Consider the following 20,188-nt stretch of genomic DNA (forward strand, 5'->3'; position numbering starts at 1 on the left):
ACATTGTTCGCATCCTGCCAACCCTGCCATTTGCCTTGATTGTCAGCAACGGCCTCTTGGCGGTGATGACGAGGTGCATTGACTTGTTGGTTCCGATCTCATTCAAGAGTGGTAGCCAAGAAGACCTCCCGAGGGCCAAGACTACGCGATGTTTGAAGCTTCCGGCGCGTTCGCATTTCGGATCGATTTCTCTCTGGGATATACGACATAATATTTGGTTGAACAGCTTGTTCGCTGTGAATCACTCGATGGCTCTTAAGATTCTTGTGCTACCAAGCAAGATAGGATAGAATCCATTGATGCGAAATTTGGCCTCCTCGGCGTCTTCAGAAAATGCAGCTGCGACCATCTGGAGATCGGACCCTGCTTCATCAACGCCCTGCATCCCTGGCGCTCCAATCGGATCGACCCAAGTTCCCACTTCCTTCCCTCGCGATGCGCTGCTCCATCCAAACCCGGCACTCCTCGGAGCCTCCTCCCAGTCGCTGCTGGTCACTTGCTTACCTTCGCTTTGCAGCTCATCGCTGTCAATGCCATGGCTCATCCTTGTTCCTTTAGATCCTGATCGACCAGGATGACTTGACGGCTCTGCTTCCCGTGCTTTGTCACGTTGACTCCGTCGCTCTCACTCGATCAGGACGATTGGAATCTCCTGCTTCCTGTTCCTTGACACATCTAGATTGTTGCTGATGGTGCCCTCCTCGTCGATGTTGTTTGGAACCGTACGCTTCATGCCCTTGCCTGCAAGCGCCGAAGCTATTCTCTGTTCACCTTCTAAGGTGGCCAGATCCTCATCGACAGTCGATAACCGTCTACGCTCGGTTTGTGGCGTAGACGTGGATGAAGGAACAGATTCCCAGATAGACCTGTCAATTGTCTTCGGCACAACGACTTGGACAATATGTTGGCTCAGGCTTCTTCTTTGGGCATCGTCCTTTGTTACCCATGCTGTCTTCCTGGCCGCTCTCCAGCGTGGAATTGGCTTTCTCGCCGACGTATTAATGGTCATGGATCTCGTGATGCGGCGAGATGCCTGGTGTTCCTCTGCCTCATCAGTCTCCAAATCCGAATCCTCGACGATAGAAGCATCTTTCCTAGACAGGGGAGCTTTGTCGTAGTTATTCTGCTGCTGACGTGGACGCAGATCATATCTGGCCTTTTTCTTTGCCACTTCTCGTTCTTCCTTCTCTCTGGCCCTCTCTCTCACCAGATCACGCAGTCTGCGTGGAGGTTCTTCATCGCTGAGTTCAGCTTCAACCTCAATGCTAGGACTCGGTCTTGATGCAAACAAGCCAAACCGTCTCTTCTTCGTGCGACTGGAATTTTCTTCGCGCTCTAGCGACGTTGAAGGATCATGAGTTTCAAGGTCGAGTTTGTAAGGTTTGGAAGAGAAGATTCTCTCGATTGACGGCTCTTCGCTAGAATTTCGAATCGGCGAGATCAGATCAATGACTTCCTGGGTATCGTCGTTATCGTCTTCAGAGCCACTAGACAGATCGATTCGGGTCCTAACGAGCTCTGCTGTTTCATCACCCGATTCTCTCTGAACTTCGCTGCGAAGGTGCTGTTCGTCGAGGGTGTCATTCCGAATCTCGTTTATTCCAGCGTCGTCGGTATGAGACTCTTCGTCTTCGTCACCGGCGTCAGGGATGCTGTTGTCAAGGCCTCCGCCTTGTAAATTGGCGTGCGAAAGCCCATCATCGGCTTCTTCATCCGAATAGACATAGTCGGACCCCTGGCTGGGGTCCCAGCTGTGCTCTCTAATCGCATTGGTGGTTGAAGTCCTGCCAGTAGCCAGCACAGCTACACTATCAATAGCTCCGATATCAATAGCATCGTCAGGCTCTTCCACTGATGGCCTGTCGGTCGGCTCATCAGACGTTTCTCTGTCACGTCCGTCGCCAGGTTGTTCGATTGACGGAACTGCGGATGCGGCATCTGATGTTGGTTCGAAGGTTTTCAAAGGACCTAGCGGGCTTTGATTGGCAAATTCCTGAGCTGTGTCTCCGTCAGCACGATACTCTGCCTCTAGGAGATCCATTAGATTTTCACCTCGTCCGTTGATTTTGTCGAGCAACTCATCGTTGCTTTGATTGTTGATAGGTGGTGGTGCGGCTGCTGATCAACGTCAGCAAGTAGCTGACCAACACTTCACGACTTTAGCATACCATATTTCTTGATCTCTGCCAGAAATGCTGCATCTATCTGATTTTGGTTGTTTCCTGAGCCTCCGATGCCGTCTTCGTTATTTTTGTTGTCGGGACCTTGAGCTACGCGATATCAGTAATGTCCAAACAATCGCGAAAGACAGTCATACCATGTTTACGCAGATCGACGATAAATTGCTCTTCAAGGTCACTATCATCGTCGTCGATCGTGACGACTAAACGTTTGTCAGTAAGCATTTCCTCGTCTGACTTTGGCTCGGCAGTTCTTGTACCAGTACTTCTGTCGACTCTTGGAGCCACGATCTCATCACCGTCGGCAGTGCCCCTCTTGTCTCCTCTGTCGGACTGATTCTTGTTGTTGTTCCGAAGAGTAGTTTTGGTCTTCTCACGAGGTTGACGTTTTACTCTACGGCTGAAAACCCCTGGATCAGAATCACTGTCAGAGCCAAGGATGTGCACGCCTTCCAGATCTTCTTCTGGATTCTTTTCGCCAAATATGTCTTCGTAGTAGGACTTTCGGCTGGCGCGTAAAGGTTTCCTTGATTTAAACCAGCCTTGAATTGGTGGCATGTTGAGGCAAGAGTCAAGAAGTGTTGTTCAAGATCTTACAAAAAAACCGACGCGCGCGGCTGTGTATAGGTGGGAATATGTTCCAAAAGAGGTCTTGTCGTGTAAGAAAGAAGCAAGAAAAGAAGTGAATGTTGAAGCCAAGGAGACAAAAAGGCAAAGAGCTCAAGAAGAGAAAGAGAGGTAAAGAGGTGAATGTACCGAGAAGAAAGTCGTGGATCAAGGTAGGTTTTGATCTTGACCCTCAGGCAACAATAGGAGCTGCCTAGAACTCTGCACGGTGTGTCGGGTGAAGTACTACTGTGAGAACACTTTCACTCAACCCACGACTGTGAAGCATCAGTGAGTGTCTTGTTATCTTGAAGGAGAAAGGCAATGAGGAGGAGCTAAGTCCCTGCAGTATATTTGGGAAGGCCCGAAGTGAATGAGATCAAAAGAGCTCAACGCAAGGCCCAAGTATTCACACGACGTGTATATGCTGGCAAGCTTCTCACAGAGATGGCCAGAGGTAACATTGCTTCATTTTGGTTTTGCATCCAAGCTGGATTGGGTTGTGCTTTCACAGCCATGATGTGTTCTTGCCCACCAAACGGCTAGCCTCCCTCATTTTCATATAAGCATGTCCCTCAGGTCCTGCTGCCTGTCGATGCTCACTTGATGTATCTCGCCAACGGAAAGCTTTCGATGCTCACAGCTCTGATATTTGGGACTGATCGCATACCTGATGGATGGCTCAAGGCAATCCCACAGCTTCGACATGCATTCATTCAAAGTCTCGGCTGTGTTGTCACCCTCAAGGATGAAAGACACCTACCGACATGCAAAAAACACGGTAGCGTTGATCAGAGGTAATCATAATCATCCACGTACACTATATGGTATATACATTCATCGACTAAACTAGCAAAGCCTCCAAGGCAGCACTGATTCCATGTCCTACGTTTCTTTCATCTGCTTTGCATCGACATGCCTACTCAGCAGCATACCTCTCATGATCACTCTTCTTCTGCTTCGAATGCTTATCGCTCCTATCATGTCCCTTATCCAACGGGTTGTTGGCTCCAAAATGCAAATTCTTGCTTTCCACTGCCGCGGGCAATTGATCGCCAGTACCGGTCACCACCTCTCCTGTAGCACCAATGTCTTTGGATGCTTTGGGCATATCGGTAGTATTGGAGGCAGCGCTTGCTAGAGAGGAAGAGCCTAGACCGCCTGTGGTGGGTTGGCTGGCTTGTTCTGGGTTGGGTACTGAAGGGAGGATGTTTTGGGTTCCGGCGTCGTTGGGGATTGTCGTGCCTGTGGCGGCCATGGAGGAGAGGTCGCCTCCTTGGTGGGGGTCGGTAGGCATGATGGAGATATTGATCTTCTCTGGGGATTCTTTATGGTTTCGGCCGAAATATGTCTCTAAGGTTGGTGTGGTGCGACTTGTATTTGCTTCGTTGTGTTTTGTCGAGACTTTGAGAATTGATTCTCGAATACGGATAGAAGGAAGAGATGGTTATCTTGCAGATGTCCGTCTATTATAATTTGCTTGATGCTTTTTTTGTGGATGCATGACGTTTTTGATATTTACGTTGGCACAACGTCATGGACCACCCTAGTGGAACGTAGCAGAAAGTGTGGGATGGAAAATGTGTTGTTGTAGCATCATTGAATCCACTCAATCTGTTCAACAGATTAGATAAGGAAGATATAAGAGTCTGTTTGATCAGATATCGGAATATTAGTCCTCTTTCCTGTGTTCTGCCCGATTAACGGAAAGATTCCTTGCGCGTTGCGAAGTTCGCCAATCCTGCATAACCTAATGACTCGTGGTCGTGATCAAGAATTGAGGGAAAGAATTCTCTTGCATCTTGATTCAAGAGTAGATTGTTTTGTTGGCCCTGGCTGACATTAGAAGCTTCTTCAACATTCGAGATGCTGAATACTTGATGTCTATGTAGGGTGACCGTTAATTCATCCTGAGCATGGTTCGCGAACACTGATCTAATCTATGTGAATCGATTTTGCTGGGAAAATAGGTGATCTCTAGGTACCCTGATGAACGATCAAGGAGCTATGATGGACCATAAATGGTATTGAGATAGAGTATGACAGCGAACACAAAGAGGTATCATGGGCAGATTGGAGGAATAGGCGTTGTCCATTAAGTTGTGATGTCTAATATGTATATTGCGAAAGTCTGATCCAGCAGATAACATATATCCTGTCCCGTCCCTTCATCCTGCATCCCCTTTGCAGTTTCAATGTTAACGAGTCCTTCCAAATTTGTCTTGGTTTTCTGTCCAGCAGTGGTGCGTGCAAAAAATTCTGGTGTCTTGTGCCAGCTTCAGCCGTATCTGGCTATCGTTCTACCATTCCCGATTTGCATCCTCGTGGTCCAAGCCTGCTGACTCTGCATGTGTCATCAAGCCAGAGTAGATGTAGAAGACCAGTCGTCCTCATCGTGGGTTCCTGAACCACGCTCTTCATGTTTGTCTCCACCATCAGCCTCCACATCCTCATCTTGTTCTTCACCCTTCCACAAGATCATGTCTTTCTTGGTCTCATGGGTGAGATAGCCTTTGCTCAGCACCTGTCTGGCAAAGGTCTTCTTTCCCTCCATTGCAGCTCTCTGTCGCTCGACGGCATCGTTCGTGTTTGACCAATGGCTGAAAAGGAGACGTTCAATTGCATGAGCCAGCTCGGGACTCATATCGTAGGTTTGGAGCAGATGGTCTAAAGCGTTGCAGTGACCGTGTGCCTCGGCCAGCCGGGTCTCAATGTCAATGGATATCTTCTTGCACTGTAGAGGAAAGAAGGAGATTAGTGTTTAGCAGAGAGAAACGGGGTGACAGAAAGAGATTCATACCTCTTCATCGCGAATCTGGCGTTCGCGTCTCTTGACAATCTTGTTCAGGTTCTGCTTGATGGACTCTTTGAGGCTGCGAGGGATCTTGTAGGTGTTCTTGAACTGCTTGCGGTTGATCTTGGCCATTGTTGTTGGATTTGCTCGCGAAAATATCCTGGAAATAGAGTTGATTTATTGGTTGGATAGAGAGATCGTTGATCTCGAGATCGTGAGAGGGTCGAGTGTCAAGTAAGTTTGTCAGTGGTGGTGAGGCTGGTAATTTGACTAATAAGAAGAAAGGATGGATGATTGTCAATTGATAAAGAGGGAGGAGTGGCGTTGAGTAACAATGAGGAAGTAGCCAATGGATGGAAGTCCCTTCTTCAATAGGTAGCTGTGAACGACTCTATTGTAGTATAGGGTGCTCCGTGCTTACCAGAATTATCCTGGGAAGGTGTGAATGACTACAGTGACGAGTATTGAGCTGACTGGAAAGGAGTAGTGAAGCTTCAATTCAAGCTCGAATTCAAGCTCAATAGTGAGGTTTACCAAGTACCGTAGGTGAGTGGAACGGACCTCCTGATCCAGAGCTCTTGGGAGATTGCAACGAGAAGAAAGAATGAAAAAGACCTTCTGATACGGCCTTACAAGAAAATGCTAGAATTTTTGCTGTCAATGCTCATGAAATCCACCCCTTCTGTCCTCCAATTATACACAAAAAAGATAAATCTTATCTACAACAGGCAGTAAAATACCGAGATGAAACTTTTTTTTCATCGTAGCTCGTTAAATGCTTTTGCTCCTTCTTTCAGCTCAAGCCATGCTGGGAGCAACACTGGCTGTGCGGCTTCGAACCTGCTTTTTTCTAGTGTACTCGCTCCATTTGTGGGCGTCGCTGTATAGAGCCATGCCGTGGCCAGTATCGCGGCAATGGCGCTCGAGACGCTGAGCGCGTGAGTCTCTGTACTCGCAGCCGGGATGTGGGCATGGAATGGCGGTCTTGTCATCTTCGTGAACGGTCTTGCGATGCTTTGATAGGTTCGAGCTGTCTGAGTAGCTGTCACCACACCAGCGGCATGAGAAGGGCTTCTCGTTGGTATGAGTGCGCTTATGGGTGGACAGAGCAGTCTTGACACCGAAAACTTTGCCGCAGCCTGGGTAGTCACACTTGAACTTCTTTTCTCGCGAGTGTGTTGTCAAGTGGTTGTTTAATTGTTGTTGAGTAACACAGCGGTGGCCACAGATATTGCAGGCAAACGGCTTGACTGGAATGGACATAAGCTTCACGTTCCTAGGTATTCCATGTTGAAGTACTTACATCGAGTGTGGTTCTGCATATGACGATCGAGGTGGTTTTTGGTACCAAAAGGCGCATCCTTCTCACATCCTTCCCAACGACAAATGAAGGTGCGGTTAGGTGTTTTTGAAGGAACAAGGGTGCAGGTATGATCCTTGACATGGTTGTGCAAGTCCTCGATGGTAGCAAAAACACGATTGCATGGTCTGAACGATTCTTTATCAGCAATTGAAGTCATAGACGCAGGAAAAGATCTCACCCAGTGACTTCGTCATTCCATCTGCATATAGCAACATCGTCCAAATCTTTTGAAGCCTTGTCTTGGCGCGCTTTGGTCTTGATGGCTGGCGAGGCGCTGGCAGTGATCGGCTGGCTGGTCGAAGAGAATTGCGCTGACGAGAAGCTGTGTGAAAGGTCCTGAGGCCAGTACTCGTTGGAAGAATAGTAAGGTGTATGCAGGTCATTGAAGGAGGAGCTTGACTCGTCGAGGCGCATGCGTTTTCGTGGTGGGTAAGTACTGCAAAGCTCAGCTAAACAAGCCTCGGGGATAGTGATGGCAAAGAAGACTTACGTTGTGGTATTGAAAGTGTAGCCGACATGTGGCATCAACGAGGCAGCCTCTATCAGAGATTGAAAATTGTCTGGCGTGGGCATAGAATCTGTGGTAGGAGTGCTGATGGTGCTAGTCGACATGGTATCCTGGCTGGCAGTGGCTGTTGATGGGACCTTGTAGCCATATGGTTGTGTGCAGGCGGCTGCAGGACCAGGATGGCAGATGGTGGTGGCAGGATGCATGTGTTGGTCGTGACATAGAGCTTGAGGGCATACGGTGCCGGGAGGATGTGGGCGAGGACAGACGTCTGAGAGACAGCAGTAGAGGTGCTCATCACTGCAGGTTGGGTTGGAACAAGGGACGGCGGTAGCGGCGCAGGCTGGACTGCATTCTCGAGCGTGATCCTGATCGCAGCCGGGTTCGTTGCAGGTTATGTCGGTGCAAACCCAATCGGCGGCATGGCAGTTGGTTTCTGCACAGTCGAAAGCCTCTGTACAGTTGAAGGCGTCCTGAGAGCAGTGGAGGTCGGCATAATGCGGCAGAGAATAGTCGTAGCAAATGGTGGCCTCATCGCAGTCGGGCTTGTCGCACGGGGCCGACAGAAAACATGTTCCGTGGTCGAGTGCGCCAGAGGAAGAAGCAGGACCCTTTGATAGTTGACCATGAGCCGACGCCGACGACAATGGTCCGGGCGGCGGGAGCTGCTGGCGCGCCATGTGGTCGACGGCGTGGTGGTGGAAGGCCTTCTTGTTCCTTGGGCTGACGTTTTCGTCTGGTGTGAATGGCTGTTGGCGAAACTTGTTGTGCGTGGGGTCCTCCCGCGCCTCGTTTGCTGCTCCTTCTGCACTGAACAAATGCTCCATGGACGGATACATACCGTTCAAAGACTCGGTCCAAGCGTAGGGGATGTGCGACATGACGGCTACTTGATTTCTCTGCTTCAATTGGACAGCAACCGATCGAAAGGCCATGCTCCTGTCTGGTTGGTGTGCGAAAACACCTTGATGAAGCCTTGGCATTGACATTACCAATGCCCCTTCTCTACTCCTTCTTCTTTTCAGCACTGTTGCAGTATGCATTACTAGTACTCAGAAGTAAATGAGTACCCACTAGAACACTCAATTTACTCCAGAACTTTCCATGACCTGAACATGGCTTTGTGCATCCCTGTAGCTACAAAACATGAAACTCATCAAGGTAGTCACGTGGATGTAGAAGGTTTTTTCGCGATGCTCGAGTATGGAGTATGTCACCACGCATCTTGACTGATTGTCTCTGCACTCAAAACTTTTGACACATGAAAATCATCTGGTAATGTCTACAAATTATTCATAGGATAGTCACAGACTTGGACAGGACTTGTAAGTTGGACGGTGGAATCTGTCGTTTACAGGGGGTGTTCGCAACTGCTCTCATTGCACAGAATCAACAAACCACGAGCATCATCAAACTCCATGTTACAGAGCCATGCAGCAAGCGAAATGTTTCTGATAAATATCTCAAGGTGATGTCTTCCCATCTATACACCTTCGCTGTAAATAGTAGTCATTGTTTTCTGCAAACCAATCCCTCCACTTCTGAGACCCCCCACAGCCCCCCACCAGCCACGACCTTCTTATCCGCCGAGCTCCCAAGCCCATCTCGGCATCCCACCACCCACCACCACAATGCACCTCTTCCCTCTCCCTTCCTGCTCTCCCTCCTAATACCTACCTTCCCCTCATTCTTCCACAATGGGCAACTGCTTCGGCAAACAAAAATCCTCCAACTTCTCCGGCGCAGGCCAGACCCTCGGCAGCAACGAAGCCCCAAAGCCCGTCGCAACAACACCGCAAAAGCCCATTTCTGCTACTTATTCGCCCACGCCGAAGCAAGGGAGGACAGTAGGTGGAAGTAGTGCATCGCCGAATAGTGACCCGCGCGCTGCTGCTGCTTTGGCCGCTGAGGTATGTTCTTCGCCCAACTTGCGACAACGCGCAAAGATAGCTAACTGAAGGAATCAGGAACGCAATAAACCCAAACCAGCAAAAGGAAAATTGGGAAAACAACTGGAGGTACAAAAGGCTCAGACACACAATGCGACTATGAATGAAGCGAGCAGAGAAGCACTGCTGGCTAGAAACGCAGACGCCAATGCTGAGACTAGAGCATACAACTGAGAAAAGAGCTGGGCCATGCACGAATACCACGAATCAAATAACGATGGAAGGCGTTTGAGAGAGATTTTGCATTGCATACGATGCAATTTTGCGTTGCTTGGGTTCTCGCGATCGGTATACCCTTCTCTTGCACTGCGCTGGGGGTTTTGGATGTCTATATTTTGCAATGCATAGCAAGTTGTCATTTGGACAAGGGTTTGGTCTTCATTGTGCCTTTCTGGTCCATCTTCTTCGTGAAAGCAATGGCTGTGATCCTCCTTCTGATACCCCTTTGGCACCTTTGTCTGCCCAGTTGTCCCAAACCTTGACGACATATACTGTACTGCCTAGCACAATAGCCACAGAGCGATAGCCAAGTTGACATGCTGGGCCAGCTCTGGTCGCATACAGCTGGTTCTCTCCAGACATGTCGATGGGCAGCGTATGTAGCTCACCAGACGCCGAGAACAGATAAGCTTCCCACTGCTCATTCTCATCCCCTGATGACGAGCTAGCCCCAGTACCCCTGCGCCTTCTGCGCAAAAGACTGCCACTATCCTTCGGCAAAATGACAGGTGATGAAGGTGGGCTTTGTGGCTTTCGACGCAATCCCACTACAGCTTCTGTTGTAGACTCCCAAGACCCTGCATCAGACAATTTGTGTTCGTTCTTCTCCCAGTGGAATTTGGCTGCGCAGTTGCAGACGAGGTCTTCTGTGAAGAGACCAAGGGGTTTGAACGGCTCGCCTTGAGCTGCATAAGTACGGACTACGCACTCTCTTGTCTCGATGTCGGTAAAGACGAGGGAGAGGCTTTCGGCTGTCATGCCGCCGCAGCTGAGGCACTGATTTCTGCCTGTATGTAACACGCGCACACTGTTAGACTTGACATTCGGAATGTTGAATGAGCCAGATTGTCGTACACTGGGCGTGTGTAGTAACGTAATGGTGTTGGTTGTGCAGATCAACGATGCCTCCACCTCGTCGATGGTGTGGAGGCATGCACTTGCACTGGCTGCTCTATCGGATAATGGGCGAGGATAACCCAATGGCATCTCCTTGAAGCTCCAGATGCCTGATGCTTTCTGTAACGCCGAGATATGTCCATCCGGATGCAACAGTATGATCTTGGGAAGATGGCGTTGTGCCAAACTGAGAGAAGCAGCCAGTAGCTCTCCTTCCGAAACGCGGAATGTCTGTATCGAGTTATTGTGAGTGTGATATTCCGTCAAGCGTCCGTCGGCAGAAACGACAGCAAAGGAGACACCTTGACCGTTAGGTGTTGACGGGGAAGGCACAAACTCGAACAAAAGTGGCAGCTTTTCTTCGCTGTCGATCTCAAAGTCATGCGTGAACTCGCCCCTCGACAAGCTCCCAAGCAAGACTCGACCATCGTCGCCTAGAACTGCCATCCAATCGCCTTTGTCGCTGATGCTACATGCATGTATGGGCCATTTGATCTCCCTGCACTGGGCTGGAGGTGGATGTATCGTCGTGTAAGAGTTGCTGACTGGCTTGAACAAGAGGATCGAGATCGTACGATCCAGTCCCACGGACAGCATATGACCTTGTCGACTTCCAGTGATCTTAACAACGTCTAGCATGTGGCCAGTCTCAATCGCATGTACCGTCAAGGGAAGATTATCTCCTCCATTCTCATACTCTGCATCTTCAGCTCTGTCGTCCCACAAGAGAAAGTTCATGAGGACAGTGACAAAAGCAACGACAAAAACGACTGCGATGGCGGTAGGATAGAAGTGTTGTATCGCAACTCCACGAAGTGAATGCAGCCATGTCTCCTTGCGTAGAAGGATACCACTTCTATCAGCACCCCCAAGAGTGATGATCAGCGGGTCATATATTTTGGCAACAAAACCATAACCTCCAGGCCTGACTACTTTCATAAAGTGCACGGCGTTTTCATAGTCTTGTGTGCGGAGCCAAGTTGCAGGGTGCCGACTTTGATTTGCAGGCGGCGGTAACGTCCCATCAAACGCAGTGATCGGCAAAGCTTGCTTCTCGAAGAGACCGGGAAATACACCAGACGCTGATCTGCGTGGGCCATGAGCCGTAAGATGCCAGTTCAATGCCATGACAAAGCTGACGGTCACCGCAGATCCTGCCATCCGCGTCGAAAAAGGTACCCGGCCATGAATTAGAGCATCAATCCATGTATGCTTCTCGGCTCGGTGAGCATGATGATAACTATGAGCGCGATAGTGTTTGGGTCTTGCTTTTTGCTTCGGTTGAGTACTGCTTCTGGTGATGGAATCTTGAAGCTCCAATCTTCGGATATCGACACTGAGGACAGCAAGGAAGAATGTGAGCAGGAAGAAGTAGTCGAAAAGAAGTGCTACAGCAGCAAAAGCGCAGAATGCTGCTACACCTGGGGATACGACAAGGGAAAGCAACCATAGGATAAGCAGATTCTGTGCTGCTGAAGCCAGCGAAGAGTGCCCAATGTCAGCCATTCCATTAGCAATACGCTGTGTATTCATCATTTCTGGTGGGTATGCCACAACGGCATTGATCAATCTGAAGATGTTTTCGAGTCCAATGACAAGTACAACGAATGGGTAGGCTTCCTGAGGAATCTGAGCAAGGTTGATCTGAAGTAATCCGCAGATGGTAAAACTCGCAAGAATCGAGGTTGTCATTTGTGTGATGGCGGTAACCACCAGACCAAAACGGCTGTGGAAGGCTTTCAATCTTCGTAAGCTCAAGCCGACATAGATGAAAATGATGCCGTATGCTATAGCCAGGAGCGAATTCTGACGGAAGCTGAGTGGCTGGATGCGGTACTCGAACAATTGGCTGTGATCAGGAGTGCCAGTTCGTTCGTATTGGATAGGCAGACCAGATGCTTGGCTAGCGACGATCTTGATATTTCTCTGCCAGATTTCTCCTTTCGGGTCGTCATTGCGATTGAAGAGAGAGATGACTAGTGCATCCGCTGCCTCGAGTTGTGAACCAGAAAAGGCTTTGCCTGCGAACACCGACAACGGACGAAGGGTAAAATTCAGGAAAGAAGGTTGACACGAGTCTTCGTTGACTGTTTGCAAGATATCTGGATCCGCCTCCAGACGAGCGAGAGAATTGTTCCAATATGTCAATGGTGAATGGTAACCCCAGCCCGGATGTGTGTTTCCAAGTGCGTCAGGAACATGAGCCTCAGAGGTCTCACCAAGAATGGCATTCTGCAATACGAAGACATCCCGAAGCAGATCTTTCTCGAGTGCTTTCATATAGCTTCCATGTATCCAAATTTGACGCATCTCAAGATCATGAGGCTTGTCGGCATCTCCAGGAAATGCTCTCGTCGAAGCCCAGACATGATGCGGCAGCCCGCTCAGACCAGCAGCAGGAAAATCTGATTGGAAGACCGTAGGGTATATCAACGAGACACCTACTGAAACTGACACAAGCATACAAAGAAGCCAGTACCGAGCCGTAATGAGTCCATGACGATAGAAAGCCCTCCTGATAGGATGATCTGACCTTAGACGAGGGGGATCACTTGTCCTTAAGAGGCAAGTTCCATTAACACAGACTGATTCTGAACACTTCTTACTGTAAGACTTACCCTCTAATTGGGAAAAGCAGATACCATAGCATTGTTGATGAGTTTCAGGGTCTAGCTGGTCGGGAGAGTTTCGAGACAAGCCGTTTCTGTACCGTCCGGCAATTTGTGGTAGACCGTCAACCCAGTGGCATCTTTGTGCATTCAAGTTATCCTTCTGAAGCTCTTCACAAAGCTGTTTGAATAGACAACGACATGATTTAATAAGATGGTTGAGATATGCAGCTAGGGGTTCAGTAGCGAGGGACGAAGTTTTGATTGGACGCGCCGAAAGTGATGTGGAAGGCTTGGCTTGTAGTGCACGTACCACCTGGTTGATCTCGTATTCCGACCTCAGGCTTGAACATCTTGAGTCTCTCATCAATTCCCGGTCGCAGCACCGGCTCAGAACAGTATCTCACTGGCTTCCATGTTTTCTGTAAGCCATGAGACATTTATGGGTGACTGACGGGTTCCAATCTCCGAATCGCTGTATTTATCAATGTCTGCGTGGCATGGTGCCTTTCTGTCAGTATTGCTCATGAATTTAGCTGCGGGATTCCCGTGTCTCGAAGTTTTAGGGACATTCCATGTGTAAGGATGTCCTCCACGTATGGAGTCAGTTCGTCTTGATCACTTACTTGGCTCATTGTATTCCAATTTCTCTTTAGTCCTGGTTCCAATCTCTCTTTAGTCCTGATTCCTACCTCTCTTTTTCCTGATTTCTGTCCTCTAGCTTTCCATTTTCGAGGGAAAAAAGCCTCAATATGTCTTCCATAGATTGGGGTCTTTCGGAAGTAAATCGTAGGGTATGAGGGGAAGAACAAGAATCAGCACTGCTAGGAAGCACCCTTCGTTAAGATCCTTAAAGTATGTCGCCTCAAGATCGGCCATCCTCATTTGAATGAGCAGCCCAAGGTTGCAGTGGCATCTTGAAATTTCTAGCTCTTCTCGACATCGAACCACGCTGGAAGTATCAAAATCCGTCCATTCTGGTGCAAAGGGACATGTTAGGGTGTAAGCAATACACTGGCAGCTTATACTTCTCTTGATAAAGGAACTTGTGGTCCGCTTTTCGACTCATGTCGGTTGTCGTGTTGGTTTTGTTGTTCACGTTCATCCGCCTTCGAACGCGTCGTTCCCAATCACCGAGACAACACACCAAATCCACATCAAGACTGCCTTACACGCTCTCAATCCACGCCTCACCTTGCCAAAGTAAGCGAACTTTCTTCGACCACTTGTCCACAATTGACGTTACTGCAGATGGCGCTCCAGCAAAGTCCGCAATATCGCGTCAATTCCCACGCTCAAGCACAGTATGACCGATTGTGCGAGAAGTACGGTCTTAGCCCAACCGCAGACGATATCACAGCAATCGAACGTGTCATCAGTCCCATCAACACTCACAATCCCATTGGCCGTCGATTCGAACCGGGCTTACTATTCTTCCTCTCAAGATCAGACGTTCGATTCGAGCAAGACGCTCTGTTGATCGGATGGGTCCTAAAAACCCATAAACCGAAGCAGGAAGTTTGGTTCAAGCTTTCCACTGGCGTTAAAGGTTTCTTGTATCATCTTCCTGATGGTTCGTCGGGCTCTCGGTACTATCCAGGTGGAAGCATCTGCGACGAATGGCACCCCAACATACTCGACATTGTTGGTTGGGACAACAACGCACATCGCCTTTTACAGTATGCCTATCTTCGCTCCTGCGTCAGAATCCTTCAAGCCGCTGTCCCGCCGCCCTCCATTGAGAGCTCACAACCGGCTATTCAAAGCTCTGCATCAACGAATTCGACTACAATCAGCCTAACTAGTCCTAGTGAAGAGGTCGAACCCCAGCTTGAACCGACCATCGCTCCTATTGGTCCTACAGCCTCACTTATAATCGACCTGACGGGCTCTGAAGAGGAGGCTACCACTAAGCTTGAAGTCAATCCTCCACCAGCATCCATCGACCACGGAAGAACCCACCGTGCACAAGTCGAAGCCAGAATCCTGGCGTTCCGTGAGAAGCTCGGCAGCAAGGAGGTTGAAGAGCTCGAGAAAATGTTAGAGAAGCAGCTTCCACCCTGGATCAAGAAGCTGGCCGAAGAAGTCCTACAAAAGAAGATGCTTGAGGAACTGGACCTGGCTGAAAGCATGCTCCTGTGACCTGCCGATGGTAACGTACGACATGTTTAAGGTTCTGCCATTCGTGGACAACTAACTCATACTGAGCAAGTAGAAGTCCTTGGCATGTAAACAGAAGAAACTCGATATCATTCGCGCATTCCTGCTGTCCTGATGTTGAACGCGTCCTCCAATCTTTCCTCCATCGCTTCGTTCATCACACACAATGGGTCATCGCCTAAGCAAAGTAGCGCGAAAGAATCGAACGAAATGCCAGTTTTGCTCTTCCGGACGCCCACCATCATACAAAGATATTGAACATTCTGAGAAGGCTCCTGTCGAAAAATACGACAAGACCTCGATCAAACAAAACGAAAAGCCTTCCGTCAAACAAATTACGTACCAAGAAGGCATCTTTGAACATCACCCAGACGCACACCTTCTCTTCGGTTCAACAATGCGCAAGATGAAACTCGCTACCGACGATCTCGAAATCGCACGCCGTCTTATCACTGGTCTAGAAAATAGAGATGTCAAAACCCTGTATGACGCGCTTGAAGATGCGCATTTCATTCAAGGAACAGAAAACATCACGGCTATTGAGGTTGACATGGAATCCAGGGAAAGCAAAGAGGATCTTGAACTCCTTGTTTCTATTGAGTTTGATTATGACTCAGACAAACGCAAGGAGATAATCCTGACGCGATATGGGCATGATACTATTGCAAGTACTCGTGGGAGCTATTAGGGGGAATCTGAGTCTTTTGCGTCATCCAGTCCATAAACCAAACTGAAGCTTTTCGTCTCCCTTTGTCTCGTATTGCTTTTACGATTCGGTATTTGTTTTGTTTTATGTGTATACCAGTCAAAAGCTGAGAATCATCAGAAGCGGCCACGTGAAAAACAAACGCAAAGTCCGCAAGGTGAGTTGTGGCCAAGCAATGATGCTAGAAGAGCGTTCGTCTTTCTAGTATCGCACCTTTCAACTTTCATTTGTTGCCTGCTACTTCTGAGAGCTCGTCCACAACTCAAACTCGAAATATCCCGACATCAACCACAATGGGCCATAATCACAGCAAATCAAGACAACAACACCAGACTACTTTGTCTTCTCTTCAGAATGACCCCGCAGATCTTCCTCCCACGTACACAGAAGTCTTTGAAGACACTCCGAAACTCCACCAGAGTGACAAAGTGGCATCGACTTCCAAGACCACAGGTACGGGCTATGAAACCAAACGCGATGAACTGCTGCTCGCAGTAAAAGACCGAGAGCGAGAGCTGGTCCAAACAATCAATCAAGTGCGTGCAGGAAAACGATACACCGAGTCCGTAATTGCATCCTTAGAACAAGAAGTCAGAACCCTCAAGCAAAGTCTCAGGCAAAAGACCAAAGATATAACTTCTCTAGAGGAACAACTTGAAGAAACCGAGAAACTGGTCGAGGACAGGAATTCTCGTATCAAGGTCCTATTGGAGAAATGCTACTCAGAATCCGTCAAAGACTGTCAGGGCTGCAAGGATCTAGAACAGCAGCTCCGAGCTACCAAATTGGAAACGATTGCGGAGAAAGAGGACCTCACAACCGAAGTATACGCCTCTGGCTGTCTGGTCGACTTCGACAACCGCTATATCGAGACGTTGTACCAAAGGTTGCAGACCTGCAGAATTGCCAGCATGCTGGTGCCACCGCACCTCGACACTGAAGAAACGAAGATAGAATGCCTGCAAAAGGCCTGTGAGAGTCTTCCCAGACCGTTTCTAGCGCAAGAACCTCACAACAAAGCCAACTTATCTAGAGAGCAGCAAGAGATAACACACTTGTCAACCGCAGCAGCCATTGAACATCGACGTCAGCTCGTCGGGCTACATATCCAAGAGGTTTATACCGAGCTACGGCTCGCCAGAGACGAACTCAAGTCCAGAAATGATGATCCGTCATTCGCGGGTGACGATTACCATGCTACCATAGATCAAGAGTTTCGTGGTATTGTAAGGTTATTGATTGACTGCCATAAATTGAGTGACAGCTACGATTTCAGAAAGCAGCACAATCAAGTTCGAACAGACGAACCCTAACGGATGGTATTAATGTGAGGAAGTCTGATGGAGCATGAGTACCTTGATGGCAGGGTCACTTGTAGACAACCTCGGCACCCCGCAAGCGACCCCAGATTATCTTCTCATTGTCACATGCCAACAACAGGTGCTCTTTGCAAGGAGTAGACTCCCTTCGACCGTCATTCAACCCCTTCCACCTATCCTCACATCCAACCAATACAAGTCATGGCTCAAACAACACCCATTCCGTTCTCAGAACCACCCTACCTCTCCGGCCTGCCGTCACCATACTACACGGCCTCTCACCTCGAATGGCAGAAGAAATGCCGCGCCTTCATAACAAAACACCTAACCTCTCACGCCATGGAATGGGAAACCGCCGAAACCGTCCCCGAACACGTCTGGCATGACTTCTGTGCAGCCAACATGCTACTGCCCAGCCTTCCCGCGCCTCTTCCCGTAGAAAGATTAAAGAGCTTGGGTATTCACGATATCTTGGGTTTGCCAGTAGAAGAGTTTGATTACTTCCACAATGCGATTTACACGGACGAGATGTTGAGGTCGGGGTTGGCTGGTCCTAGTGGTAGTTTGACGACGGGTATGGCGTTTGGTGTGCCGCCGTTGTATAAGTTTGGAAGCAAGCAGTTGCAGGATAGATTCTTGCCTGATCTGTTATCGGGAAAGAAAAGAGCTTGTATAGCCATCACGGAGCCTGGTGCGGGAAGTGATGTTGCCAACATCGAGACCACGGCTGTTAAGAGCAAGGATGGTAAGACGTATACGATTAATGGAACCAAGAAGTGGATCACGAATGGTATCTGGAGCGAGTTGTCTTGCATGGCTGTCAGGACTGGTGGATCTGGGCCAGGCGGTCTGTCTTTGATGGTCGTGCCCTTGAAGGGGCACAAGGGCGTTGAGATGAGACGACTCAAGGTTAGTGGTCAGATCAGTGCTGGCACCACATACATCGAGTTGGATGATGTAGTCGTGCCAGCAGAGAATCTGATTGGAGAGGAAGGTATGGGCATGAAGTACATCATGACCAACTTCAACCACGAACGCTTGACCATCGCTATTGGGTGTGCAAGACAAGCAAGAGTTGCTCTAAGCGCAGGTACGTTCTCTTTCTCACCACGAACAAGAACAGTAAGACTTACTATCCACCACTAGCATTCGAATACTGTCTCAAGAGAGAAGCCTTTGGCAAATCTCTCATGGACCAACCCGTCGTTCGTCACCGGCTCGCAAAATGCGGCGCAGCTCTCGAAGCACAATGGGCATGGACAGAAAGTTTCGTCTACTCCATGATCAAACTACCCAAGAAAGAAGCCGATGTCGAACTCGGTGGTCTCACAGCTGCTGCCAAAGCTCAAGCTGGTGTTGTATTGATGGAGTGTGCTCAATGTGCTGTGTTGCTCTTTGGCGGCAATGGCTTCACCAGATCTGGCCAGGGCGAGATTGCTGAGAGTAAGTCACTGATCTAGACGACTTTGGGGCTACAGAGGCTAACAGTGAACAGAAATGTGGAGAGAAGTTCCTGGCAACCGGATTCCTGGTGGAAGCGAAGATGTCTTGTTCGACTTGTCTATCAGACAGTTGGTCAAAAACTACCAGAACAAGACGAAAATGCTCGAGAGACCTCGTGGATCCTCGAAGTTGTAGAAAAAGTGCAAGCTCAGGGTTTGGATATATGTAATTCTACAGGTTGTTGTGAACAAAATCCAATACTCTTGAATCGAACCTCAAACATGAAAACTATTGGTACAACTGAATTTGGGGTATCTCGTCTTCGTTCGTTCGTGTTCAACATGACAACACTTTTCTTCTGAACTCCCTTGATGTTCACGCGGCGAGTGGCCATAGAGATAGTCCTTAGTGTTTAAACAGCTCACTAATGGCCTCTCGGAGAGCTCAAGAAGCACGTCTTCCAACACCACGAATACGATGCACCATCCTCGAGCCAGCGGTCTGACCATCGCGTACATGATGAGCCAAGATCTCCTGTGATGCCTTCAGTGAAGACGCAGGCGCAAACGAAGAATTCGGCGACGAGGAAGGTATCTCTTGTTCAGCTGTGTCCACATCGACAACAGCAGATGCCGTGTGACTGATTAGCGGCTCATCACTAGCGCGTTGGTCACGAGCATATTCCTCATCAGCCTACAAACACAGGTTATTCCATCTGTTCTCAAAGACTTATCAATGCGGATCACATACCAGCGTCTCAATCTCTCCATCAGCAATATCAGCCAGATCTTCGATTTCCGTCTCAGCCAGAACAGCAGATAATTCATCTTCATAGTCTGGCGGCATGGTCTTCTGTTGTTCTGTTTTGAGTTCATCTAGTGATTCTCGCAATTCTGCTAGTACGGTATCTGTGGTGGTGTTTTGGCCTTCAGGATGCAGTCTTCGAGATTCGGTCCAGGTGTGTTCGGCACGTAGACGCAAGCTCTGGCACTTAATTATCAGAAGGCTGTTTTTTTTTTTTTTTTTACAAGACTTTGGTAGTGTGAGTACCTCTTTCTGGCGCCATTCTTTGGTTGCTGAAGCTAGAAGAATAAGCGTCTTGATGCGATAGTAGCGAGGTAGGTCAGGATCTGTGAGTAGACTTTCGCAGGCAGCAAGACCGTCAGTCATGTTCCCAGCATCGATGGCGGTTTTGGCGTTTTGGTAGTCCGTTTCGTATTGCGAATGCTTCATTTTGGTTGTGAAATTCTTCGTTGTGGAAGTTCGAAGATGGGATGAATTATTGCAGATCGTCGTGGCGATGTCACTTACGGCGCGTTTGAGCTTCACACGCGATTGTCTCTGTTGCCTAGATGCTTAATTGATTGGTTTCGCGAGACGTCTTCTGGTCGACAAACGCTGCAGCTGCCAATTTCACAACGTGAGAGTCTGATGA

General features: G+C 48.8%; 11 protein-coding genes across 11 annotated transcripts; 5 read left to right on the forward strand and 6 right to left on the reverse strand.

Annotated features, from left to right (window-relative positions):
- Positions 1-625: 625 nt before the first annotated feature.
- Positions 626-2,738, reverse strand: M437DRAFT_82657 (uncharacterized protein; the record flags this gene model as incomplete). Its single annotated transcript, XM_041027790.1, has 4 exons — positions 626-2,115; positions 2,169-2,270; positions 2,318-2,383; positions 2,441-2,738. The coding sequence occupies 4 exons, from the start codon at positions 2,736-2,738 to the stop codon at positions 626-628; spliced, it is 1,956 nt and encodes a 651-aa protein (XP_040881677.1).
- Positions 2,739-3,705: 967 nt separating this feature from the next.
- Positions 3,706-4,083, reverse strand: M437DRAFT_73587 (uncharacterized protein; the record flags this gene model as incomplete). Its single annotated transcript, XM_041026056.1, has 1 exon — positions 3,706-4,083. The coding sequence occupies one exon, from the start codon at positions 4,081-4,083 to the stop codon at positions 3,706-3,708; it is 378 nt and encodes a 125-aa protein (XP_040881678.1).
- Positions 4,084-5,142: 1,059 nt separating this feature from the next.
- On the reverse strand, positions 5,143-5,712 carry M437DRAFT_64292 (uncharacterized protein; the record flags this gene model as incomplete). Its single annotated transcript, XM_041024405.1, has 2 exons — positions 5,143-5,520; positions 5,587-5,712. 2 exons carry the CDS (start codon positions 5,710-5,712, stop codon positions 5,143-5,145), a joined length of 504 nt encoding a protein of 167 aa, XP_040881679.1.
- Positions 5,713-6,582: 870 nt separating this feature from the next.
- Positions 6,583-6,807, reverse strand: M437DRAFT_12581 (uncharacterized protein; the record flags this gene model as incomplete). Its single annotated transcript, XM_041018664.1, has 1 exon — positions 6,583-6,807. A coding segment is annotated over one exon (225 nt), but the record flags the coding sequence as incomplete, so codon positions are not given.
- A 2,341-nt stretch (positions 6,808-9,148) lies between these two features.
- Positions 9,149-9,574, forward strand: M437DRAFT_44345 (uncharacterized protein; the record flags this gene model as incomplete). The annotated part of the gene is made up of 2 exons (XM_041020891.1): positions 9,149-9,361; positions 9,419-9,574. 2 exons carry the CDS (start codon positions 9,149-9,151, stop codon positions 9,572-9,574), a joined length of 369 nt encoding a protein of 122 aa, XP_040881681.1.
- Positions 9,575-10,957: 1,383 nt separating this feature from the next.
- M437DRAFT_11556 (uncharacterized protein) lies at positions 10,958-13,166 on the reverse strand (the record flags this gene model as incomplete). The annotated part of the gene is made up of 2 exons (XM_041018618.1): positions 10,958-13,073; positions 13,135-13,166. Coding segments are annotated over 2 exons (2,148 nt in total), but the record flags the coding sequence as incomplete, so codon positions are not given.
- A 1,210-nt stretch (positions 13,167-14,376) lies between these two features.
- M437DRAFT_43444 (uncharacterized protein) lies at positions 14,377-15,267 on the forward strand (the record flags this gene model as incomplete). The annotated part of the gene is made up of 1 exon (XM_041020742.1): positions 14,377-15,267. The coding sequence occupies one exon, from the start codon at positions 14,377-14,379 to the stop codon at positions 15,265-15,267; it is 891 nt and encodes a 296-aa protein (XP_040881683.1).
- A 184-nt stretch (positions 15,268-15,451) lies between these two features.
- M437DRAFT_82664 (uncharacterized protein) lies at positions 15,452-15,973 on the forward strand (the record flags this gene model as incomplete). Its single annotated transcript, XM_041027791.1, has 1 exon — positions 15,452-15,973. One exon carries the CDS (start codon positions 15,452-15,454, stop codon positions 15,971-15,973), a length of 522 nt encoding a protein of 173 aa, XP_040881684.1.
- Positions 15,974-16,284: 311 nt separating this feature from the next.
- Positions 16,285-17,304, forward strand: M437DRAFT_82665 (uncharacterized protein; the record flags this gene model as incomplete). The annotated part of the gene is made up of 1 exon (XM_041027792.1): positions 16,285-17,304. One exon carries the CDS (start codon positions 16,285-16,287, stop codon positions 17,302-17,304), a length of 1,020 nt encoding a protein of 339 aa, XP_040881685.1.
- A 207-nt stretch (positions 17,305-17,511) lies between these two features.
- M437DRAFT_73591 (acyl-CoA dehydrogenase) lies at positions 17,512-18,948 on the forward strand (the record flags this gene model as incomplete). Its single annotated transcript, XM_041026057.1, has 3 exons — positions 17,512-18,400; positions 18,457-18,753; positions 18,806-18,948. The coding sequence occupies 3 exons, from the start codon at positions 17,512-17,514 to the stop codon at positions 18,946-18,948; spliced, it is 1,329 nt and encodes a 442-aa protein (XP_040881686.1).
- Positions 18,949-19,197: 249 nt separating this feature from the next.
- Positions 19,198-19,986, reverse strand: M437DRAFT_43518 (uncharacterized protein; the record flags this gene model as incomplete). Its single annotated transcript, XM_041020755.1, has 3 exons — positions 19,198-19,446; positions 19,504-19,737; positions 19,804-19,986. The coding sequence occupies 3 exons, from the start codon at positions 19,984-19,986 to the stop codon at positions 19,198-19,200; spliced, it is 666 nt and encodes a 221-aa protein (XP_040881687.1).
- Between the last annotated feature and the right edge of the window lie 202 nt (positions 19,987-20,188).

This window comes from Aureobasidium melanogenum (assembly GCF_000721775.1).
Source record: "Aureobasidium melanogenum CBS 110374 unplaced genomic scaffold scaffold_5, whole genome shotgun sequence".
NCBI lineage: Eukaryota > Fungi > Ascomycota > Dothideomycetes > Dothideales > Saccotheciaceae > Aureobasidium > Aureobasidium melanogenum.